At 56.2% G+C, this 25,634-nt stretch overlaps 1 protein-coding gene across 1 annotated transcript in view; it reads left to right on the forward strand.

Annotated features, from left to right (window-relative positions):
• The window catches only part of LOC121275770 (tonsoku-like protein), a 92,998-nt gene that overhangs the window by 12,022 nt on the left and 55,342 nt on the right, over positions 1-25,634 (forward strand). The window contains exons 2-5 of the mRNA XM_041183377.1: positions 3,271-3,413; positions 10,924-11,107; positions 11,775-11,916; positions 15,586-15,757. Coding sequence (XP_041039311.1) covers positions 3,271-3,413; positions 10,924-11,107; positions 11,775-11,916; positions 15,586-15,757 — 641 coding nt within the window. The remainder of the gene's footprint in view (positions 1-3,270; positions 3,414-10,923; positions 11,108-11,774; positions 11,917-15,585; positions 15,758-25,634) is intronic.

The raw sequence follows: 25,634 nt of genomic DNA on the forward strand, positions 1-25,634 counted from the left end.
GAGCAGGCTCGATGGGCCGAATGGCCTAATTTCTGCTCCTATGTCTTATGGTCTTCCTTATCTTCTCAAACAACATTTTATCATCTCAAAAGTAACCCAATAATTTGTGTCTGACCCATTTCTTTTAGAATTATCTCAGATTCATTAACTTGGTCAAAAATTGGATTTCTGCCAGACTTTGTCAAGGTCTTGAGCTTAGCTTCATATTTTGGGAACAGACTTTACAAATACAGAAGCTTGCAGCATTTGAATTAGTGCCAATTGTTGTCAAACCTTTTAAAATGAAAATTCCCTTTTGAGAACGGATCAGGAACCAAACTTCAAATTTTAAACCTTGTAAGAACTGTAATTTACACCATCAGAGTTAAAACTACCTCTTTCTCATGTGTATTAATTTGTGTCCAAGTTAAAAGCCCCAAATGTTTATCGACACATTCTTTATCTTGGATAGCAGCCCAGATATTCGAAAGTAACCTTCTAAACTGCACTTTACATCTCAAAATTGTCCCAAATTCAAATTACAGTGCTGTTGGAATGCAGCTTTCCTTTCCTATTTAATTCATCTCTTCAAAAGAAACCCATTTTTTCTATTGGAACCGCCTAGACTGTGTGTTTTTGCCGTTTTGTTTTAAACTCGTATGAGTTAATGAAACTCGTATGTATCAATCCCAATCAGCTTGGAAGCTGGTGATAAGTCTGCTAGGCGGTGGTGCAAAGGTTGGTTCATCTCAAACAAAGACAAACCCTGTTTTATCTTTACAATACCTTCAAATTGCGATTTTTGCCAGAAATCACAAACTCAAACCTTATACTCAAAACTTTGGAATGTTTGACTATACTTTTCCTTTAATCTAACATGGCGCTTTCAACTCTAAAATGCTGAACTACACACACAAATGACAATTTAAGGAAGGAAACACATTAAGTCTCACATACAATCACAAAATGATCCTCAGAGCATCCACTATTTCTTCCCTGGCTTCCTCTAACAGTCTGTTACAATGCACGTGGCCCTGGTGATTTATCCACATTCCAGGATGCCAGTCGCTCCAGTACTTCCTCTCTCATTATGCTTAGAGTATCTAATATTTCACACTTCTCCTCTTTAACTAATGTGCTAATACCATCATTAATTAACTCTGCCTTTTCCCAGTTTCCTGTCCTTCCTGAAATGTCACCTACTCTTCAATATTCAGGTCCCAATCTATATCATTCTGCAGCCATGTCCCTGTAATGGTTATCAGATCATACTTATTTATTTCTATTATAACTGGCAGCTCTTCTGTTTAGTTCCAAATACTACGGGCATCTGTCTACAGAGGGAGAACATTCTCCCCCTCCTCTCCTTGTCCTGTGTTCTCTTACATCATCATTATGGGAGGTGCTATTTACACAATCCCACATATTAATCTTTCCAAACCTAATGCTACACTCTCTCTCCCTCAGTCATTCCCTCTCTCACACTCTCTCTCCAAATGTCTAACAGCTGTCGTTGGGAAAATACTAGAGTCCAATATTAAAGCAGAAATAGCAGGAAATTTAGAAAAGCTTAACACAATCAAACAGAGTCAACATGGTTTTGTGAAAGGGAAATCATGTTTGACAAATATGTTAGAGCTCTTTGAGGATATAACAAGCAGAGTTGATAAAGGGGAACCAGTAGATGTACTGAATTTGGATTTCCAGAAGGCATTCATTAAGGTGCCACATAAAAGGTTATTGCACAAGATAAGAGCTCACAGTATTGGGGGCAATGTATCAGGGTGGATTGAGGATTGGTTTAAACACAGAAGACAGAGAGTCAGCATTAATGGGTCTTTTTCAGGTTGGAAAGACATAACTAGTGGAGTGCCACAAGGATCAGTCCTGGGGCCTCAATTATTTACTATCTATATTAATGACTTGGAGGAGGGGGCAGAGTGTAATGTATCCAAATTTGCTGATATTACAAAAATAGGCGGGAAGGCATGTTGTGATGGGGACATAAGGAATCTGCACGGGGATATAGACAGGTTGAGTGAGTGGGAGAAAACTTGGCAGATGGAGTTTAATGTAGGAAAGTGTGAGGTCATGCACTTTGGTAGGAAGAATCAAAAGGCAGACTATTATTTAAATGGAGAGAGACTCCAAAAAAGTGCAGCACAGAGGGATCTGGGTGTTCTTGTGCATGAAACACAAAATGTTAGCATGCAGGTGCAGCAAGTACTTAAGGCAAATGGAATTTTGGCCTGTTTCACTAGGGGGTTGGAGTTTAAAAATAGGGAAGTCTTGTTACAACTGTACAGGGTGTTGGTGAGGCCGCACCTGGAGCACTGTGGACAGTTTTGGTCCCCGTATTTAGGAAAGGTTATTCTGGCATTGGAGGCAGTTCAACAGAGATTCACTAGGCTGATTCCTGGGATGAAGGGGTTGACTTATCAAGAATGGCTAAACAGGTTAGGCCTTCATTATTTTTTATTCATTCGTTCATGGGATGTAGGCGTTGCTGGCTAGGTCAGCATTTACTGCCTATCCCTAATTGCCCTTGTTCAGAGGGCATTTAAGAGTCAACAGTCACATTTAGGCCAGACCAGGTAAGGACAGCAGATTTCCTTCCCTAAAGGACATTAGTGACCCAGATAGGTTTTTATGACAGTGGTTTCTTGGTCATCGCTAGAGTTTTAAGTCCAGGATTTTTTTAATTGAATTCAAATTTCACTATTTGCCGTGTGGGATTCAAACTCAGGTCCCCAGCACATTACCCTGGGTCTCTGGATTACCAGCACAGTGACAATACCACTACACCTCCACCTCCCCCAGTTATTCATTTGAGTTTAGAAGAATGAGGGGTGATCTTACTGAAACGTACAAGATTCTGAGGGGGCTTGACAGGGTAGATGTTGAGACGATGTTTCCACTCGTGGGGGAATCTCGAACTAGGGAACATAGTTTCAGGACAAGGGGACGCTCAATTAATACTGAGATACGAAGGAATTTCTTCTCCCAGAGGGCAGTGAATGTCTGGAATTCTCTACCCCAGAGAGTTATAGAGGCCAGATCACTGAAAGTATTTAAAGAGGAGGTAGATAGATTTTGGAAATCTGGGGGAGTGGAGGGCTATGAGGAGCTGGCACGAAAGAGGGGCTGAGGCCTGGGGAAGATCAGCCATGATCTTATTGAAAGGCAGGACAGGCTTGAGGGGCCGAATGGTCTAATTCCTGCTCCTATTTCTCATGTTCTTATGTCCTCTCTCTCTCTCTCTCTCTCTCTCTCTCTCTCGATACCTGACAGGTCAGTTTGAGACAGCTATTCAGGAACACAAACAGGCCTTGCATTTGTTGGAAAAGCGGCAAGATGTGATAGGCTGTGGGCTTGAGCATCGGATGATCGGCGAATGTTTCCTAGAACTCGGGAACTGGGAGTCTTCCCTGGAGGTAAGGTGGAGACGCAGGGGAGCCTGGGTGCGGAGCGGGGAGTGGCGAGGGGATGGGAGGTGCAAGTGTGTAGAGCCTGCAGTGAAGGGGGAAGGAACTTTGTGAAACGTGAGGGGCTGGAGAACGGAAGAGTTATTAGCGGAAAGGATAGAAACTGCAATCTTACCTTCAAAACTCTGGTGAGGTTATTTCTCTCTGCTCCTGGGCTAAGTGTAGTCTTCAGCCTCTGATGTGTGACCCCCCCCAGCGGGTTTCCTGGAGCGGGTTTCCGAGTCTTTTCGGGGAACGGATCCCCCTCCTGCTCACTGCCCACCACCACCCCCCCACCCCCGCCATTACCCCTTCCCGGTGTCTGTAGACAGAGTACAACCTCCTTTTAAGAGAATTTTTTTTTTAAATTGTGCGGATGTTGGAAATCTGGAATAAAAACAAAAAGTACATGCGTAGGCATTTAAGAATCAGGAGTAGGCCATTCGGCCCCTCGAGTCTACTCCGCTATTCATTATGATCATGGCCGATCTGATTGTGGCCTCAACTCCTCTTTCCTGCCAACCCCTGATTCCCTTGTTAGTTAAGTAGAGAGAGGTGACAGTGTGGTGTGGTGTTGTCACTGCTGTAACCCTCCAGAGACCCAGGGTAATTCTCCGGGGACCAGGGTTCAAATCCCACCACGCCAGGTAGTGGAATTTGAATTCAAGGGAGGGGAAGATAAATCTGGAATATTCAATATCTGATGAAATAATTGTTGTAAAAGCCCATCTGGTTCACTAATGCTCTCCTTACCTGGTCTGGTCTACATGTGACCCCCGACCCACAGCAATGTCATTGACCCCTAACTGCCCTTTTGTAGCAAATGGCTAACAAGCTAATAAAAAGGAATGAAACCGGACGGACCACCCGGCATCAACTTAGGCACCAGAAACAACAACAGCAATCTCAGCCCTGTCAACCCTGTAAAGCTCTCCTTACTAACATCTGGGGGCTGTGCCAAAATTGTCTCTCAGACCAGTCAAGCAACAGCCTGACATAGTCATCCATTCAGAATCGTACCTTACAGATAATGTCCCAGACACCACCATCACCGTCCCTGGGTATGTCCTGTCCCACCGGCAGGACAGACCCAGCAGAGGTGACGGCACAGTGGTATAGAGTCAGGAGGGAGTTACCCTGGGAGTCCTCAACATCAACTCCAGACCCCATGAAGTCTCATAGCATCAGGTCAAACATGGACAAGGAAACCTCCTGCTGATTACCACGTACCGCCCTCCCTCAGCTGATGAATCAGTGCCCCCTCCATATTGGAGGAAGCACTGAGGGTGGCAAGGGCACAGAATGTACTCTGGGTGGGGTCTTCAATGTCCATCACCAAGAGTGGCTCACTAGCACCACTACTGACCGAGCTGGCCGAATCCTAAAGGACATAGCTGCTAGACTGGGTCTGCAGCAGGTGGTGAGGGAACCAACAAGAGGGAAAAACATACTTGACCTCATCCTCACCAACCTGCCTGCTGCAGTTCTATTTGTCCATGACAGTATTGGTAGGAGTGACCACCGCACAGTCATTGTGGAGACGAATTCCCTCCTTCACATTGAGGATGCCCTCCATCGTGTTGTGTGCCTCTACCACCGTGCTAAATGGGATAGATTTCGAACAGATCTAGCAACTCAAGAATGGGCATCCATGAGGTGCTGTGGGCCATCAGCAGCAGCAGAATTGTACTCCAACACAATCTGTAACCTCATGGCCTGGCATATACCCCACTCTACCATTACCATCAAGCCAGTGGATCAACCCTGGTTCAATGAAGAGAGCAGGAGGGCATGTCAGGAGCAGCACCAGGCATACCTAAAAATGAGGTGTCAACCTGGTGAAGCTATAACACAGGACTACTCGTGTGCCAGACAGCATAAGCAGCAAGTGATAGACAGAGCTAAGCGATCCCACAACCAATAAATCAAATCTAAGCTCTGCAACCCTGCCACATCCAGTTGTGAATGGTGGTGGACAATTAAACAACTCACTGGAAGAGGAGGCTCCACAAATATCCCCATCCTCAATGATGGAGGAGCCCAGCACATCAGTGCAAAAGATAAGGCTGAAGCATTTGCTACAATCTTCAGCCAGAAGTGCCGAGTGGATGATCCATCTCAGCCTCCTCCAGAGGTCCCCAGCATCACAGATGCCAGTCTTCAGCCAATTCGATTCACTCCACGTGATAACAAGAAACAGCTGAAGGCACTGGATACTGCAAAGACTATGGGCCCTGACAATATTCCAGCAATAGTACTGAAGACTTGTGCTCCAGAACTTGCCACACCCCTAGCCAAGCTGTTCCAGTACAGCTACAACACTGGCATCTACCCGTCTATGTGGAAAATTGCCCAGGTATGTCCTGTACACAAAAAGCAAGACAAATCCAACCCGGCCAATTACCGTCCCATCAGTCTACTCTTCATCATCAGTAAAGTAATGAAAGGGGTCATCAACAGTGCTATTAAGCAGCACTTGCTTAGCAATAACCTGCTCACTGATGCCCAGTTTGGGTTCTGCCAGGGCCACTCAGTTCCTGACCTCATTACAGCCTTGGTTCAAACATGGACAAAAGAGCTGAACTCCCGAGGTGAGGTGAGAGTGACTGCCCTTGACATCAAGGCAGCATTTGATCGAGTGTGGCATCAAGGAGCCCTAGCAAAACTGGAGTCAATGGGAATCGGGGGAAAACTCTCCGCTGGTTGGAGTCATACCCAGCACAAAGGAAGATGGTTGTGGATGCTGGAGGTCAGTCATCTCAGCTCCAGGACATCACTGCAGGAGTTCCTCAGGGTAGTGTCCTCGGCCCAACCATCTTCAGCTGCTTCATCAATGACCTTCCTTCCATCATAAGATCAGAAGTGGGGATGTTCACTGATAATTACACAATGTTTAGCACCATTCACAACTCCTCAGATACTGAAGCAGTCCATGTCCAAATGCAGCAAATCATGGACAGTATCCAGGCTTGGGCTGACAAGTAACATTCACGCCACACAAGTGCCAGGTAATGACCATTTCCAACAAGAGAGAATCCAACCATCGCTCCTTGACATTCAATGGCATTACCATCACTGAATCCCCCACTATCAACATCCTGGGGGTTACCATTGACCAGAAACTGAACTGGATTAACCATATAAATACTGAGGCTACCAGAGCAGGTCAGAGTCTAGGAATCCTGCAATGAGTAACTCACCTCCTGACTCCCCAAAGACTGTCCACTATCTACAAGGCATAAGTTATGAGTGTGTCATGGAAATATAATAATTTTCTTAATATAATAGTGATTTATTGTAAAGGTGGGTTAATAGCGGGGTTTGGATTAGTTTCGTGATGTGGATGTGTGTGTGGTGGGAGGGATTGTTAATTGAATTGCAGACAGCTGGTCTGGAACATTTGAGTTATCAGAAGAGAAGCTAGGATTGAAATGCTAAATATGTAAACATGGCCGAAGTTTTAGAACGTGAGGCATGAGGAAACTTTGCATTTTTAGATGAATTAGGTTAGTTTGAATTTCAAAGAGATGGTAAGATGTTACACCTAGCCATAGAAGCTAAGCCAAACAGTGTGTTTATTTTTCCCAAAGGTTACTGATAATATGAAAGATTTATAATATGAGAAAAGTAAAGTTACAAAGACATATTGGAACAATGGAACTTACACTGAAAAGGGGAGAAACACATATAAAGGAGATGAGGTTATGTGTAAGTGAGCAGGTATTCTAAGATCTAACAAGTGTGAAAAGCCTTTGCGCATCAAGTTGCTGTCTACAGGAACCAAAGCTAAGAGATTTCACTTTGAATATACTGTCCAGGGTATTGTTTGCTTTGCCTGGATCTGTTGAAATCTGCTTTGTTTTACTGTTGGCTTAATGGAGGTGTAACTGGAAGCCAGATTAATTAGGGGATTTAGGAGTTATTATAGTAGTAATTCGTAGACCTATGTATGTGCTTAAAATCTTTACTTTTATTAATAAATGCTTAGTTTAGTATTTTTCTAATTCTCTAAGACTAGGTGGACTTATTACTACTGAATTCAAGGCACACATCTCGAAATAAAATACAAATTTCAAAACAGTTGTGGCAGCTGCTTCAAGTTGCCCTCTGGGATTTGAGCAGCTCGGCATTTCCCATCCGCTGGGCCAGAACCAGTGTGATGGGATACTCTTGTTATGATCCCAGCTGAGATTATCCCTGGGTAAGCCTGATCCCAGGGTGGAACCCAGCTTAATAGATCCAAACTTCCATTTGTTTGTTTAAAAAGGTGGAGAGTAGCAACTGAACAGAGTCACAGGAATCAGCTGATGAACTATTAATGAAAGAATAAAGCATTTATTCAACTAGAAAAGGTGATACTCCTTCAGCCACAGCTATACCTTTGCAGATATATACAGATTTATAAGGATAACACAAGTTACAAAATCTATCTTGTACTTTAATGTTCACAGTAAGTGCACAGTCCATGTACCAATAGGCGGCCTGTGGTCAGACACACCACCCTCTGAAGCCAAGTGACTGATGCCACCTCCAACCAGATGCTATGGATCCCTCATCAACTCCCCCGAGACACTTGTCACACTGTGAGCCAACCGGCCTCTGAATTGCATCCTTCACATGAGGGTTTCCAATCTCTACTCTCGAAGAACTCACTTTGGAATCTTCTCCCAAACCAGCGCTTTCTCTCAGATGCCTTCCGTAAGGGTTTAGCTCCAGGGTTTCGAACTCTCCTTCCGATGCTCCTCTCCCCGGATAGCCACATGCGTTCAAGCTTTCCTTCACATACTCTCTCTCGCTGACTCGGCTGTCAACAGTACACCACTGCTTCACATGCCCATAGCAAAGAATTGCGGACCTTCAGTTGTCTCTCTAGACCTTCTTGCCTCTTGCAAGCTGTTTTCGCTTTAAATCTGCTTTCTGCAGCTTTTGTCTCTTTAAATCTGAAGCTTGGAGCCTTTCTCTCTGCCCCTCACTCTTAACTGCGCTTAACAGAACCTTCCCCAGGTTCCTGTCCTTCCTTTGTCTGGAAGGTCTTTGGACTTTCCCCTCTTCCGCTCCCCTGGATTTTGGGGGTTTTGCTTTAGCTTGGGATTGGCTCTCTGTCCCCTTTGCTCCAGTCTCTCCCGGCAGCAGCTTTCAGAATCAACTGCACTCAAACAGCTTCCAAAACAACTGCTGTTTCTCTTCTTCTGTGCCTGTGGGAAGGACCTGCCTCTCTGGCTCTCTGTTGCTAGGCAACAGTTCAATTCTTCTACCCTGGTATGTTTACCTTTTCTTTAGGAGTCATAAAACACCTCATCAGAAATGTAAGCACCTTTTAAAGTGAAACTAAAACTCCATTTGACCCTTCTTAACACACAGATGCAGAAATACAAATCAAACTGAATCTGTAAAGCTAAAACTCATTCCTACACTCACAAATGTCAATATAACTTACTTAAACTATCTCAATTCCCTAAACCTCTTCACATTTAATTTTCCGAAATACCCTAGATTCAGAGAAGGCCCCATGAGATTGGAAGATAACAAATGTAACTCCATTATTCAAAAAGGGAGGGAGACAGAAAGTGGGAAACTACAGGTCAGTTAGCCTAACATCTGTCCCAGAGAAAATGTTAGCTATTATTATTAAAGAAGCCATAGCAGGGCACTTGGTTCAGCTCAAGGTCATTAGGCAGAGTCAACATGGTTTTGTGAAAGGGAAATCATGTTTAACCAATTTATTGGGGTTCTTTGAAGGAGTCACATGTGCTGTGGATAAAGGGGAATTGGTGGATGTTCTGTACTTAGATTTCCAGAAGGCATTTGATAAAGTGCCACATCAAAGGTTATTGCAGGAAATAAACTTTCATGGTATAGGGGGTAACATATTATCATGGATAGAAGATTGACTAGCTAACAGGAAGCAGAGAGTTAGCATAAATGGGTCATTTCCTGGTTGGCAGGATGTGGCGAGTGGTCACAGGGATCAATGCTGGGGCCTCAACTCTTTACAATTTATATAAATGACTTGGATGAAGGGATTGAAGAGATGGTTTCCGAATTTGCTGATAACACAAAGATAGGTAGGAAACTAAGTTGTGAAGAGGCCATAAGGAGGCTACAAACAGATATAGATAGGTTAAGTGAGTGGGGAAAGTCATGGCAGATGGAGTTTAATGTGGGAAAATGTGAAATTGTACATTTTGGCAGGAAGAATAAAAGAAAAGCCTTTTATCTAAATGGTGAGAGATTTGCAGAGCTCTGATATTCAGAGGGATCTGGGTGTCCTAGTGCATGAATCACAAAAGGTTAGTGTGCAGGTACAGTGGGTAATTAGGGAAGCTAATTGAATGTTATCATTTATTGCGAGGGGAATTGATTACAAAAGTAGGGAGGTTATGCTTCAGTTGTACAGGGCACTGGTGAGATCACATCTGGAGTATTGTGTACATTACTGGTCTCCTTATTTAAGGAAGGATGTAAATGCGTTGGAAACAGTTCAGAGAAGGTTTACCAGGCTAATACCAGGAATGGGTGGGCTGTCTTATGAGGAAAGGTTGGACAGGTTTGGCTTGTACCCACTGGAGTTTAGAAGAGTAAGAGGCGACTCGATTGAAACCTTTAAGATCCTGAGGGGTCTGGACAGGGTGGGTGTGGGGAGAGTGTTTCCTCTTGTGGGAGAATCTAGAACTAGGGGTCACTGTTTAAAAATAATGGGTCGCTCATTTAAGTCAGAGATGAGGTGAAATTGTTTCACTCAGAGGGTTGTGAGTCTTTGGAACTCTCTTCCTGAAAAGGTGGTGGAAGCAGAGACTTTGAATATTTTTAAAGCAGAGAAGGATAGATTCTTGGTAAGCAAGGGAGTGATAGGTTATCGGCAGTAGGTGGGTTTCAGGTTACTATCAGATCAGCCATGATTTTATTAAATAGCGGAGCAGGCTTGAGGGGCTGAATGGCCTACTCCTGCTCCTTGCTCATATGTATGTCCACTTGCCTGGATGTGTGCAGCTCCCACAACGCTCAAGAAGCTCAACACCATCCAGGACAAAGCAGCCCCGCTTGGTTGGCACCACATCCACAAACATTCACTCCCTCCACCACCGACGCACAGCAGCAGCAGTGTGTACCATCTACAAGATGTAGGTACACCCACAGTGCTGTTAGGGAGGGAGTTCCAGGATTTTGACCCAGCGACAGTGAAGGAACAGCGATATATTTCCAAGTCAGGATGGTGAGTGACTTGGAGGGGAACTTCCTGGTGACGGTGTTCCCATCTATCTGCTGCCCTTGTCCTGCTAGATGTCAGTGGCTGTGGGTTTGGATGATGTTGTCTGAGGAGCCTTGGTGAGTTCCTGCAGCGCACCTTGTAGATGGTACACACACTGCTGCTGCTGTGTGTCGATGGTGGAGGGAGTGAATGTTGAAGGTACATTTCTGTATTGGTTGCATGTTTTTTAGTCGACTTCCTGAGGTGATGTGTCCATTCCTTCTTGCTTAGCATCACCGAGCATTTTTGGAATTGGCTCAATCGATTGCCAATTACGCCGATGAGCAGCGAGCCTGGATGCTGATTGGCCGGAGTTACTTGTTCAGGCACGAAAGTGACCGATCGAGAAGAGCCCTCCAAGAAGCCCAGAAGGCCTTTGTGAAAAGCATGGAGGTTTTGGATGAGAAACTGGAAGGTAAGAAGTGTTTGAGCTTTGCTGTTTGGCCTGATGTTTACCTCTGTCATCTCCCTCAGCCTCGCTACCCTCTGTCGCCTCTTGAGCTTCTGCAGTTCTAACGTTGGAGGCCCCATCGGATCGAGGAAGTAATTGACGGGGGTTCCGGAGAAAAGGAGGGAGGGAAGAGTGGGGCGAGGTGAGGTGGTCTTGCAGAGAGCCAGCAGGGCCGTGATCGGCCAAATGGCCTCCTCCTGCGTTGGAACCATTCCACCACATGTCCACCACATCCCGGATTTTAATCGCTCCATCTTTGTTGGTGGGGGGTGGGGGGGGGGGGGGTGGGTGCGGTGTGTGTTCCTCCAGTTGCCAGGGCTCCACCCTCTGTCATCCCTCTCCGCACCTCTCCACCTCCCAACTCACCTTCCCACCTTTCAGACTCTCCTCGCCCAGACGTTTGGTCACCTATCCTCGTATAGTCGAACTTGGATCGGTGTCAAATTTGGCTTCTGTGAGGCACCAGGGGTTGTATTTCTACGTTAAGGGCGCTATATAAATGCAGGTTGCCGTGGTGGAGTATTTAGCGCAGTGCCGCTGGCTTCATAACCCCCCTGCCCCCCCAGCCGGAGGTCAAAGCAGCAAACCTGTTTCGGCATGTTCTTTAAGACAGCTTTTTTATTCCCAGCAGGTTCCAACGTTTATAAACTCTCAGCGCTGGACCTGAAGAGTATGCGGGCAGGACTCTACCTGAATCTGGGAATTGTGTGGAATCTGATGAAGGATGTTCCTCACAGTCTGGAGTACATCCAGCGAAGCATCACCATCGCACAGTGAGTGGCAGCTCCCCACCCCCCCGTGACACACACTCGTCTCACCTTCCGATCTCCGTGTCCCCCTGACCTGGGATTCCCCGATTCATCCTCAAATCCAAATATAAGGCCTGTCCTGTCCATTCCCACTCCCAGCTTGTGCCTGTAAGATGCTGGACAGGCAGCGTGCAGGAGGGTGAACGGAGCTTTTTTGGAATTGCTGAGAGAAGTTGGGATTGTTCACCTGGCGAATGTTTGGGAGATGGTTCAGGCGCTGTCCTTAATGAGGAGAGAGATAGTCAATAAACAGGTAGCAGGTTTATCCAGTTTAATGTTCTTTACACGTTCACCTGAAGATTCTCCTGTGTCAGCTCCAGCACAGTGGATAAGACTCTCGCTTCAGGGTCATAAAGTCGTCAGAGGAAACCCCAATCCGGACACTTAACTAAATACTGCAGTCTGACACACAGAGAGCAGTACTGAGGGAGTGCTGCACTGTCAGAGGGTCAGTACTGAAGGAGTGCTGCATTGTCAGATGGTCAGTACTGAGGGAGTACTGCACTGTCAGAGGGTCAGTACTGAGGGAGTGCTGCACTGTCAGAGGGTCAGTACTGAGGGAGTGCTGCACTGTCAGAAGGTCAGTACTGAGGGAGTGCTGCACTGTCAGAGGGTCAGTACTGAGGGAGTGCTGCACTGTCAGATGGTCAGTACTGAGGGAGTGCTGCACTGTCAGAGGGTCAGTACTGAGGGAGTGCTGCACTGTCAGAGGGTCAGTACTGAGGGAGTGCTGCACTGTCAGAGGGTCAGTACTGAAGGAGTGCTGCATTGTCAGATGGTCAGTACTGAGGGAGTACTGCACTGTCAGAGGGTCAGTACTGAGGGAGTGCTGCACTGTCAGAGGGTCAGTACTGAGGGAGTGCTGCACTGTCAGAGGGTCAGTACTGAGGGAGTACTGCACTGTCAGAGGGTCAGTACTGAGGGAGTGCTGCACTGTCAGAAGGTCAGTACTGAGGGAGTGCTGCACTGTCAGAGGGTCAGTACTGAGGGAGTGCTGCACTGTCAGATGGTCAGTACTGAGGGAGTGCTGCACTGTCAGAGGGTCAGTACTGAGGGAGTGCTGCACTGTCAGAGGGTCAGTACTGAGGGAGTACTGCACTGTCAGAGGGTCAGTACTAAGGGAGTACTGCACTGTCAGAGGGTCAGTACTGAGGGAGTACTGCACTGTCAGAGGGTCAGTACTGAGGGAGTGATGCACTGTCGGAGGGTCAGTACTGAGGGAGTGCTGCACTGTCAGAGGGTCAGTACTGAGGGAGTGCCGCACTGTCAGAGGGTCAGTACTGAGGGAGTGATGCACTGTCGGAGGGTCAGTACTGAGGGAGTGCTGCACTGTCAGAGGGTCAGTACTGAGGGAGTGCCGCACTGTCAGAGGGTCAGTACTGAGGGAGTGCTGCACTGTCAGAGGGTCAGTACTGAGGGAGTGCCGCACTGTCAGAGGGTCAGTACTGAGGGAGTGCCGCACTGTCAGAGGGTCAGTACTAAGGGAGTACTGCACTGTCAGAGGGTCAGTACTGAGGGAGTACTGCACTGTCAGAGGGTCAGTACTGAGGGAGTGCTGCACTGTCAGAGGGTCAGTACTGAGGGAGTGCTGCACTGTCAGAGGGTCATTACTGAGGGAGTGCTGCACTGTCAGAGGGTCAGTACTGAGGGAGTACTGCACTGTCAGAGGGTCAGTACTGAGGGAGTGATGCACTGTCGGAGGGTCAGTACTGAGGGAGTGCTGCACTGTCAGAGGGTCAGTACTGAGGGAGTGCTGCACTGTCAGAGGGTCAGTACTGAGGGAATGCCGCACTGTTGGAGGGTTGACTGACGGTGTGACTAGTGTCTGGGGGGGTTGATGAGAGATCCATAGCATCTGTTTGGGGTGGCGTCTGTCACTTGGTTTCAGAGTGTGGTGTATCTGACCACAGGTCACCTAGTGGTTTACATGGACTGTGTACTTACTGTGGACATTAGAGTATAAGAGTTTTTGTAACTTGTGTTATCCTTACAAATGTGTATATATCTGTAAAGGTATAGCGGCGGGTGAAGGGGTAATGTAATATAGTTCATCTTTTCTTGTTAAATAAATATTTTATTCCTTTGTTAAAAGTTCATCAGCTGACTCCTGTGACCCTGTTCAGTAGCTCCTCTCCGTGTGTCCAAACAAACAAATAAAAGTTAGGATCTATCAAGCCGGGTTCCACCCTGCGATCAGGCTTGTCCAGGGGGTAACATTGACCCTGTCATGGTGGGACTCGCCAGCGGGCATGTGGGGTCAGAAAATCCCGGCCTGAGTTAGACAGATTTTTATCTACAAGGGAGTTAAGGCTTAATGGGGATAGGCAGGAAAATGGAGTTGAGGCCATGATTAGATCAGCCAAGATTTTATGGGATAGCAGAGCAGGCTCGAGGGGCCGAATGGCCTACTCTTGGTCCAATTTTTTTTTATGATCTTCTGCTGGCCTTAGCTACAGCTGTCTGGGCCCCAAGCTCTGGAATTCCCTCCCTAAACCTCTCCGCCTCTCGACCTCTTTTTCCTCCTTTAAGGTATTCCTGAAAACATTCCTTATTCCCCCTCCTGAAATCTCATGTGACGCAGGCTCATATTTTATTTGGTAATCGTTCCTGTGAAGCGCCTTCAGCTATTCGACTGCCCTAGTGGTTCTCTGTCCGTCTGAATTGTTATCTTCTCACTACGTTTATCGATCGCCAAGTGGCCGGAGTTAGAGGGGCACAGGTATCTCGGAAAGCCGGGGAGTGGGAGAAGGTTGCAGAGATGCGGGGGTGGGGGGGGGGGTGGTGCCAGGCCGAGGAGGGATTTGAGAACAGGAATTAGAATTTTAAAACCGAGACATTGCTTAACCAGGAGCCAATGGAGGTCAGCGAGCACAGGGGAGAGAAGGGAAAACATTGGGAAGAATTTTTCTGCCCGTCATTGGAGGGGTGGGGGTGGGGGGGGTGGTGGGGTGGTACTTTCAGGAGCGGATATGGGCAGGCAGGCCTCTAACCGGCACCCCAATCGAGGGTCCCGCTGCCAATTAAGGCCCACCCAGCGTGACATCCTGAGGCTAAGTGCTGCCTCAGGGAGATGGGCGCCAAATTCAAAAATGGTAAAGGAGGCAAAAAGCAAAATTTCCCTGACATGTCCCCCCTCTCACGTGACACTGGCACAGGATTTGGGGCACGTCCATCACTTTATAATCATACACTTACTAAGCTTAAATTAAGTTACACCTTTAAGAAGCCACGTGAAAGCTCAGCCGGCCCGTGGATGAGGTTTTCCTGCTTTTTCTGAAGCCCACCAGCCTTCCTGCAGGGTGGACGGCCAGGTCTGTTAATGTCATTGGCTTCTCGAGGCTGTGGACAGGTCACTGGGAGCACAGCTGTACCCCCACCCACCTGAAAATGGACTTGACGCAGGCTGAGGTCGGGAGCTGCGCCCAATGACATCCCACGTTGGCGAGCTGGCCCCGCCTCCCCCAAGCAGGCCCCACCCCATCCGAGCAGGCCCCGCCTCCCCCGAGCAGGCCCCGCCCCCCCCCTCTCACCGATTGGTTTGACAGTGAGTGCAGTTTGTCAGCGTTATTGGGCCCAGGGATATGAAAAGTTGTTCCTTTTTACTGAACAGTTTCTTCGTCCCTTTTCCCTCAGACAGAACAATCTGTTTTCAGACTTACACCGAGCAAACTACCACTTAGCGGTCATTCACCAGGCGGACGGTCAGCACGCTCAGGCCCTGGCCAGACTGGAGACCGCACAGGAAAACGCGAGGAAGGCCAGGCTGACCGCTGAGGAGAGCGACTGCTTCAGCAGCATGGGGGAGGTGGGTGTGTGGATGTGTCACTGGCGTGGGGGTGGGGGAGGTGGGTGTGTCGGTGTGTCACTGGCGGGGGGGTGGGGGAGGTGGGTGTGTCACCTGTGGGGGGGTGGGGGAGGTGGGTGTGTGGGTGTGTCACCGGCGGGGGGGTGGGGGAGGTGGGTGTGTGGGTGTGTCACTGGCGGGGGGGTGGGGGAGGTGGGTGTGTCACCTGTGGGGGGGGTGGGGGAGGTGGGTGTGTGGGTGTGTCACCGGCGGGGGGGTGGGGGAGGTGGGTGTGTCGGTGTGTCACTGGCGGGGGGGTGGGGGAGGTGGGTGTGTGGGTGTGTCACTGGCGGGGGGGTGGGGGAGGTGGGTGTATCACCTGTGGGGGGGTGGGGGTGGGGGAGGTGGGTGTATCACCTGTGGGGGGGTGGGGGGGGTGGGTGTGTGGGTGTGTCACTGGCGGGGGGGTGGGGGAGGTGGGTGTGTGGGTGTGTCACTGGCGGGGGGGTGGGGGAGGTGGGTGTGTCACCTGTGGGGGGGTGGGGGAGGTGGGTGTGTCACCTCTGGGGGGAGGTGGGTGTGTGGGTGTGTCACTGGCGTGGGGGTGGGGGAGGTGGGTGTGTCACCTGTGGGGGGGTGGGGGAGGTGGGTGTGTGGGTGTGTCACTGGCGGGGGGGTGGGGGAGGTGGGTGTGTGGGTGTGTCACTGGCGTGGGGGTGGGGGAGGTGGGTGTGTCACCTGTGGGGGGGGTGGGGGAGGTGGGTGTGTGGGTGTGTCACTGGCGGGGGGGTGGGGGAGGTGGGTGTGTGGGTGTGTCACTGGCGTGGGGGTGGGGGAGGTGGGTGTGTGGGTGTGTCACCTGTGGGGGGGTGGGGGGGTGGGTGTGTGGGTGTGTCACTGGCGGGGGGGTGGGGGAGGTGGGTGTATCACCTGTGGGGGGGTGGGGGAGGTGGGTGTGTCACCTGTGGGGGAGGTGGGTGTGTGGGTGTGTCACCTGTGGGGGGGTGGGGGAGGTGGGTGTGTGGGTGTGTCACCTGTGGGGGGGTGGGGGAGGTGGGTGTGAGGGGGTCTCACCTGTGGGGGGGTGGGTGTGTGGGTGTGTCACTGGCGTGGGGGTGGGGGAGGTGGGTGTGTCACCTGTGGGGGGGGTGGGGGAGGTGGGTGTGTCACCTGTGGGTGGGGGGGAGGTGGGTGTGTCACCTGTGGGGGGGGTGGGGGAGGTGGGTGTGTCACCTGTGGGGGGGTGGGGGAGGTGGGTGTATCACCTGTGGGGGGGTGGGGGAGGTGGGTGTGTCACCTGTGGGGGAGGTGGGTGTGTGGGTGTGTCACCTGTGGGGGGGTGGGTGTGTGGGTGTGTCACCTGTGGGGGGGTGGGGGAGGTGGGTGTGTGGGTGTGTCACCTGTGGGGGGGGTGGGGGAGGTGGGTGTGTGGGTGTGTCACCTGTGGGGGGGTGGGTGTGTGGGTGTGTCACTGGCGTGGGGGTGGGGGAGGTGGGTGTGTCACCTGTGGGGGGGGTGGGGGAGGTGGGTGTGTCACCTGTGGGTGGGGGGGAGGTGGGTGTGTCACCTGTGGGTGGGGGGGAGGTGGGTGTGTCACCTGTGGGGGGGTGGGGGAGGTGGGTGTGTGGGTGTGTCACCTGTGGGGGGGTGGGGGAGGTGGGTGTGTGGGTGTGTCACCTGTGGGGGGGGTGGGGGAGGTGGGTGTGTCACCTGTGGGGGGGTGGGGGAGGTGGGTGTGTGGGTGTGTCACCTGTGGGGGGGTGGGGGAGGTGGGTGTGTCACCTGTGGGGGGGTGGGGGAGGTGGGTGTGTCACCTGTGGGGGGGTGGGGGGGTGGGTGTGTGGGTGTGTCACCTGTGGGTGGGGAGGAGGTGGGTGTGTCACCTGTGGGGGGGTGGGGGAGGTGGGTGTGTGGGTGTGTCACCTGTGGGGGGGTGGGGGGGAGGTGGGTGTGTCACCTGTGGGTGGGGGGGAGGTGGGTGTGTGGGTGTGTCACCTGTGGGGGGGTGGGGGGGAGGTGGGTGTGTGGGTGTGTCACCTGTGGGGGGGGTGGGGGAGGTGGGTGTGTCACCTGTGGGGGGGTGGGGGAGGTGGGTGTGTGGGTGTGTCACTGGCGGGGGGGGGTGGGGGAGGTGGGTGTGTGGGTGTGTCACCTGTGGGGGGGTGGGGGGGGAGGTGGGTGTGTCACCTGTGGGTGGGGGGGAGGTGGGTGTGTGGGTGTGTCACCTGTGGGGGGGTGGGGGGGAGGTGGGTGTGTGGGTGTGTCACCTGTGGGGGGGGTGGGGGAGGTGGGTGTGTCACCTGTGGGGGGGTGGGGGAGGTGGGTGTGTGGGTGTGTCACTGGCGGGGGGGGTGGGGGGGGTGGGTGTGTGGGTGTGTCACTGGCGGGGGGGTGGGGGAGGTGGGTGTGTGGGTGTGTCACCTGTGGGGGAGGTGGGTGTGTCACCTGTGGGGGAGGTGGGTGTGTCACCTGTGGGGGGTGGGGGAGGTGGGTGTGTCACCTGTGGGTGGGGGGGAGGTGGGTGTGTCACCTGTGGGTGGGGGGGAGGTGGGTGTGTGGGTGTGTCACCTGTGGGGGGGTGGGTGTGTGGGTGTGTCACCTGTGGGGGGTGGGGGGGAGGTGGGTGTGTCACCTGTGGGTGGGGGGGAGGTGGGTGTGTGGGTGTGTCACCTGTGGGGGGGTGGGTGTGTGGGTGTGTCACCTGTGGGGGGGTGGGTGTGTGGGTGTGTCACCTGTGGGGGGGTGGGGAGGTGGGTGTGTCACCTGTGGGTGGGGGGGAGGTGGGTGTGTCACCTGTGGGGGGGGTGGGGGAGGTGGGTGTGTCACCTGTGGGTGGGGGGGAGGTGGGTGTGTCACCTGTGGGGGGGTGGGGGAGGTGGGTGTGTGGGTGTGTCACCTGTGGGGGGGTGGGGGGGTGGGTGTGTGGGTGTGTCACCTGTGGGGGGGTGGGGGAGGTGGGTGTGTCACCTGTGGGGGGGTGGGGGGGAGGTGGGTGTGTCACCTGTGGGTGGGGGGTAGGTGGGTGTGTCACCTGTGGGGGAGGTGGGTGTGTGGGTGTGTCACCTGTGGGGGGGGTGGGGGAGGTGGGTGTGTCACCTGTGGGTGGGGGGGAGGTGGGTGTGTCACCTGTGGGGGGGTGGGGGAGGTGGGTGTGTCACCTGTGGGGGGGGTGGGGGAGGTGGGTGTGTCACCTGTGGGTGGGGGGGAGGTGGGTGTGTCACCTGTGGGGGGGTGGGGGAGGTGGGTGTGTCACCTGTGGGTGGGGGGGAGGTGGGTGTGTCACCTGTGGGGGGGTGGGTGTGTGGGTGTGTCACCTGTGGGGGGGTGGGGGAGGTGGGTGTGTCACCTGTGGGGGGGTGGGGGGGAGGTGGGTGTGTCACCTGTGGGTGGGGGGGAGGTGGGTGTGTCACCTGTGGGGGGGTGGGTGTGTGGGTGTGTCACCTGTGGGGGGGTGGGGGAGGTGGGTGTGTGGGTGTGTCACCTGTGGGGGGGTGGGGGAGGTGGGTGTGTGGGTGTGTCACCTGTGGGGGGGTGGGGGGGGTGGGTGTGTGGGTGTGTCACTGGCGGGGGGGGTGGGGGAGGTGGGTGTGTCACCTGTGGGGGGGTGGGGGGGTGGGTGTGTGGGTGTGTCACCTGTGGGGGGGTGGGGGAGGTGGGTGTGTCACCTGTGGGGGGTGGGGGAGGTGGGTGTGTCACCTGTGGGTGGGGGGGAGGTGGGTGTGTCACCTGTGGGGGGGTGGGGGAGGTGGGTGTGTCACCTGTGGGGGGGTGGGGGAGGTGGGTGTGTGGGTGTGTCACTGGCGGGGGGGTGGGGGGGAGGTGGGTGTGTCACCTGTGGGGGAGGTGGGTGTGTGGGTGTGTCACCTGTGGGGGGGTGGGGGAGGTGGGTGTGTGGGTGTGTCACCTGTGGGTGGGGGGGGAGGTGGGTGTGTCACCTGTGGGGGGGTGGGGGAGGTGGGTGTGTCACCTGTGGGTGGGGGGGAGGTGGGTGTGTCACCTGTGGGGGGGTGGGTGTGTGGGTGTGTCACCTGTGGGGGGGTGGGGGGGAGGTGGGTGTGTCACCTGTGGGGGGGTGGGGGGGAGGTGGGTGTGTGGGTGTGTCACCTGTGGGGGGGTGGGGGAGGTGGGTGTGTCACCTGTGGGGGAGGTGGGTGTGTGGGTGTGTCACCTGTGGGTGGGGGGGAGGTGGGTGTGTCACCTGTGGGTGGGGGGAAGGTGGGTGTGTCACCTGTGGGGGGGTGGGGGAGGTGGGTGTGTGGGTGTGTCACCTGTGGGTGGGGGGAAGGTGGGTGTGTCACCTGTGGGGGGGTGGGGGAGTTGGGTGTGTCACCTGTGGGGGATGTGGGTGTGTCACTGGCGGGGGGGTGGGGGGGAGGTGGGTGTGTCACCTGTGGGGGGGTGGGGAAGGTGGGTGTGTCACCTGTGGGTGGGGGGGAGGTGGGTGTGTCACCTGTGGGGGGGTGGGGAAGGTGGGTGTGTCACCTGTGGGGGGGTGGGGGAGGTGGGTGTGTCACCTGTGGGGGGGTGGGGGAGGTGGGTGTGTCACCTGTGGGTGGGGGGGAGGTGGGTGTGTCACCTGTGGGGTGGGGGGGAGGTGGGTGTGTGGGTGTGTCACTGGCGGGTGGGTGGGGGAGGTGGGTGTGTCACCTGTGGGGGGGTGGGGGAGGTGGGTGTGTCACCTGTGGGGGGGTGGGGGAGGTGGGTGTGTCACCTGTGGGGGGGGTGGGGGAGGTGGGTGTGTCACCTGTGGGGGGTGGGGGAGGTGGGTGTGTCACCTGTGGGGGGGTGGGGGAGGTGGGTGTGTCACCTGTGGGGGGGTGGGGGAGGTGGGTGTGTGGGTGTGTCACCTGTGGGGGGGTGGGGGGGAGGTGGGTGTGTGGGTGTGTCACCTGTGGGGGGGTGGGGGAGGTGGGTGTGTCACCTGTGGGGGGGTGGGGGAGGTGGGTGTGTCACCTGTGGGGGGGTGGGGGAGGTGGGTGTGTCACCTGTGGGGGGGGTGGGGGAGGTGGGTGTGTCACCTGTGGGGGGGTGGGGGAGGTGGGTGTGTCACCTGTGGGGGGGTGGGGGAGGTGGGTGTGTCACCTGTGGGGGGGTGGGGGAGGTGGGTGTGTGGGTGTGTCACCTGTGGGGGGGTGGGGGGGAGGTGGGTGTGTGGGTGTGTCACCTGTGGGGGGGTGGGGGAGGTGGGTGTGTCACCTGTGGGGGGGTGGGGGAGGTGGGTGTGTCACCTGTGGGTGGGGGGGAGGTGGGTGTGTCACCTGTGGGGGGGTGGGGGAGGTGGGTGTGTCACCTGTGGGGGGGTGGGGGAGGTGGGTGTGTGGGTGTGTCACCTGTGGGGGGGTGGGTGGGGGAGCTGGGTGTGTCACCTGTGGGGGGGTGGGGGAGGTGGGTGTGTGGGTGTGTCACCTGTGGGGGGTGGGGGAGGTGGGTGTGTCACCTGTGGGGGGGTGGGGGAGGTGGGTGTGTGGGTGTGTCACCTGTGGGGGAGGTGGGTGTGTGGGTGTGTCACCTGTGGGGGGGTGGGGGAGGTGGGTGTGTGGGTGTGTCACCTGTGGGGGAGGTGGGTGTGTGGGTGTGTCACCTGTGGGGGGGGTGGGTGTGTGGGTGTGTCACCTGTGGGGGGGTGGGGGAGGTGGGTGTGTCACCTGTGGGGGGGGTGGGTGTGTGGGTGTGTCACCTGTGGGTGGGGGGGAGGTGGGTGTGTCACCTGTGGGGGGGTGGGGGAGGTGGGTGTGTGGGTGTGTCACCTGTGGGTGGGGGGGAGGTGGGTGTGTCACCTGTGGGGGGGTGGGGGAGGTGGGTGTGTCACCTGTGGGGGTGGGGGAGGTGGGTGTGTCACCTGTGGGGGGGTGGGGGAGGTGGGTGTGTGGGTGTGTCACCTGTGGGGGGGTGGGGGAGGTGGGTGTGTGGGTGTGTCACCTGTGGGGGGGTGGGGGAGGTGGGTGTGTGGGTGTGTCACCTGTGGGGGGGTGGGGGAGGTGGGTGTGTCACCTGTGGGGGAGGTGGGTGTGTGGGTGTGTCACCTGTGGGGGGTGGGGGAGGTGGGTGTGTCACCTGTGGGGGAGGTGGGTGTGTGGGTGTGTCACCTGTGGGGGGTGGGGGAGGTGGGTGTGTCACCTGTGGGGGTGGGGGAGGTGGGTGTGTCACCTGTGGGGGGGGTGGGGGAGGTGGGTGTGTGGGTGTGTCACCTGTGGGGGGGTGGGGGAGGTGGGTGTGTCACCTGTGGGGGGGGTGGGGGAGGTGGGTGTGTGGGTGTGTCACCTGTGGGGGGGTGGGGGAGGTGGGTGTGTGGGTGTGTCACCTGTGGGGGGGTGGGGGAGGTGGGTGTGTCACCTGTGGGGGGTTGGGGGAGGTGGGAGTGTGGGTGTGTCACCTGTGGGGGGGTGGGGGAGGTGGGTGTGTGGGTGTGTCACCTGTGGGGGGGTGGGGGAGGTGGGTGTGTGGGTGTGTCACCTGTGGGGGGGTGGGGGAGGTGGGTGTGTGGGTGTGTCACCTGTGGGGGGGTGGGGGAGGTGGGTGTGTCACCTGTGGGGGGGTGGGGGAGGTGGGTGTGTGGGTGTGTCACCTGTGGGGGGGTGGGGGAGGTGGGTGTGTGGGTGTGTCACCTGTGGGGGGGTGGGGGAGGTGGGTGTGTCACCTGTGGGGGGGTGGGGGAGGTGGGTGTGTCACCTGTGGGTGGGGGGAAGGTGGGTGTGTCACCTGTGGGGGAGGTGGGTGTGTGGGTGTGTCACCTGTGGGTGGGGGGAAGGTGGGTGTGTCACCTGTGGGGGGGTGGGGGAGGTGGGTGTGTCACTGGCGGGGGGGGGTGGGGGAGGTGGGTGTGTCACCTGTGGGTGGGGGGAAGGTGGGTGTGTCACCTGTGGGTGGGGGGGAGGTGGGTGTGTCACTGGCGGGGGGGGTGGGGGAGGTGGGTGTGTCACCTGTGGGTGGGGGGAAGGTGGGTGTGTCACCTGTGGGTGGGGGGGAGGTGGGTGTGTCACCTGTGGGGGAGGTGGGTGTGTGGGTGTGTCACTGGCGGGGGGGTGGGGGGAAGGTGGGTGTGTCACCTGTGGGGGGGTGGGGGAGGTGGGTGTGTGGGTGTGTCACCTGTGGGGGGGTGGGGGAGGTGGGTGTGTGGGTGTGTCACCTGTGGGGGGGTGGGGGGGAGGTGGGTGTGTCACCTGTGGGGGGGTGGGGGAGGTGGGTGTGTCACCTGTGGGGGTGGGGGGAGGTGGGTGTGTCACCTGTGGGGGGGTGGGGGAGGTGGGTGTGTGGGTGTGTCACCTGTGGGGGGGTGGGGGAGGTGGGTGTGTGGGTGTGTCACCTGTGGGGGGGGTGGGGGAGGTGGGTGTGTCACCTGTGGGTGGGGGGGAGGTGGGTGTGTGGGTGTGTCACCTGTGGGGGGGTGGGGGAGGTGGGTGTGTCACCTGTGGGGGGGGTGGGGGAGGTGGGTGTGTCACCTGTGGGTGGGGGGGGAGGTGGGTGTGTCACCTGTGGGGGGGTGGGGGAGGTGGGTGTGTCACCTGTGGGGGTGGGGGAGGTGGGTGTGTCACCTGTGGGGGGTGGGGGAGGTGGGTGTGTGGGTGTGTCACCTGTGGGGGGGTGGGGGAGGTGGGTGTGTGGGTGTGTCACTGTGGGGGGGTGGGGGAGGTGGGTGTGTCACCTGTGGGGAGGTGGGTGTGTGGGTGTGTCACCTGTGGGGGGGTGGGGGAGGTGGGTGTGTGGGTGTGTCACATGTGGGGGGGTGGGGGAGGTGGGTGTGTCACCTGTGGGGGGGTGGGGGAGGTGGGTGTGTGGGTGTGTCACCTGTGGGGGGGTGGGGGAGGTGGGTGTGTCACCTGTGGGGGGGTGGGGGAGGTGGGTGTGTCACCTGTGGGGGAGGTGGGTGTGTGGGTGTGTCACCTGTGGGTGGGGGGGAGGTGGGTGTGTCACCTGTGGGGAGGTGGGTGTGTGGGTGTGTCACCTGTGGGGGGGTGGGGGGGAGGTGGGTGTGTCACCTGTGTGGGGGTGGGGGAGGTGGGTGTGTCACCTGTGGGGGGGTGGGGGAGGTGGGTGTGTCACCTGTGGGGGGGTGGGGGAGGTGGGTGTGTCACCTGTGGGGGGTGGGGGAGGTGGGTGTGTGGGTGTGTCACCTGTGGGGGGGTGGGGGAGGTGGGTGTGTGGGTGTGTCACCTGTGGGGGGGTGGGGGAGGTGGGTGTGTCACCTGTGGGGGGGTGGGGGAGGTGGGTGTGTGGGTGTGTCACCTGTGGGGGGGTGGGGGAGGTGGGTGTGTCACCTGTGGGGGGGTGGGGGGAGGTGAGTGTGTCACCTGTGGGGGGGTGGGGGAGGTGGGTGTGTCACCTGTGGGTGGGGGGGAGGTGGGTGTGTCACCTGTGGGTGGGGGGGAGGTGGGTGTGTGGGTGTGTCACCTGTGGGGGGGGTGGGGGAGGTGGGTGTGTCACCTGTGGGGGGGTGGGGGAGGTGGGTGTGTCACCTGTGGGGTGGTGGGGGGGAGGTGGGTGTGTCACCTGTGGGGGGGGTGGGGGAGGTGGGTGTGTCACCTGTGGGGGGGGTGGGGGGGTGGGTGTGTGGGTGTGTCACCTGTGGGGGGGTGGGGGAGGTGGGTGTGTCACCTGTGGGGGGGTGGGGGAGGTGGGTGTGTCACCTGTGGGGGAGGTGGGTGTGTGGGTGTGTCACCTGTGGGTGGGGGGGAGGTGGGTGTGTCACCTGTGGGGAGGTGGGTGTGTGGGTGTGTCACCTGTGGGGGGGTGGGGGAGGTGGGTGTGTGGGTGTGTCACCTGTGGGGGGGTGGGGGGGAGGTGGGTGTGTCACCTGTGTGGGGGTGGGGGAGGTGGGTGTGTCACCTGTGGGGGGGTGGGGGAGGTGGGTGTGTCACCTGTGGGGGGGTGGGGGAGGTGGGTGTGTCACCTGTGGGGGGTGGGGGAGGTGGGTGTGTGGGTGTGTCACCTGTGGGGGGGTGGGGGAGGTGGGTGTGTGGGTGTGTCACCTGTGGGGGGGTGGGGGAGGTGGGTGTGTCACCTGTGGGGGGGTGGGGGAGGTGGGTGTGTGGGTGTGTCACCTGTGGGGGGGTGGGGTGTGGGTGTGTCACCTGTGGGGGGGTGGGGGAGGTGGGTGTGTCACCTGTGGGGGGGTGGGGGAGGTGGGTGTGTCACCTGTGGGTGGGGGGGAGGTGGGTGTGTCACCTGTGGGTGGGGGGGAGGTGGGTGTGTCACCTGTGGGTGGGGGGGAGGTGGGTGTGTGGGTGTGTCACCTGTGGGGGGGGTGGGGGAGGTGGGTGTGTCACCTGTGGGGTGGTGGGGGGGAGGTGGGTGTGTCACCTGTGGGGGGGGGTGGGGGAGGTGGGTGTGTCACCTGTGGGGGGGTGGGGGGGTGGGTGTGTGGGTGTGTCACCTGTGGGGGGGTGGGGGAGGTGGGTGTGTCACCTGTGGGGGGGTGGGGGAGGTGGGTGTGTGGGTGTGTCACCTGTGGGGGGGTGGGGGGGGAGGTGGGTGTGTCACCTGTGGGTGGGTGGGGGAGGTGGGTGTGTCACCTGTGGGGGGGGTGGGGGGGAGGTGGGTGTGTCACCTGTGGGTGGGGGGGAGGTGGGTGTGTCACCTGTGGGGGGGTGGGGGGGAGGTGGGTGTGTCACCTGTGGGTGGGGGGGAGGTGGGTGTGTCACCTGTGGGGGAGGTGGGTGTGTGGGTGTGTCACCTGTGGGTGGGGGGGAGGTGGGTGTGTCACCTGTGGGTGGGGGGGAGGTGGGTGTGTGGGTGTGTCACCTGTGGGGGGGGTGGGGGAGGTGGGTGTGTGGGTGTGTCACCTGTGGGGGGGTGGGGGAGGTGGGTGTGTCACCTGTGGGGGGGTGGGGGAGGTGGGTGTGTCACCTGTGGGGGAGGTGGGTGTGTGGGTGTGTGGGTGTGTCACTGGCGGGGGGGTGGG

The sequence above is a fragment of the Carcharodon carcharias genome, chromosome 3, assembly GCF_017639515.1.
Source record: "Carcharodon carcharias isolate sCarCar2 chromosome 3, sCarCar2.pri, whole genome shotgun sequence".
Lineage (NCBI taxonomy): Eukaryota > Metazoa > Chordata > Chondrichthyes > Lamniformes > Lamnidae > Carcharodon > Carcharodon carcharias.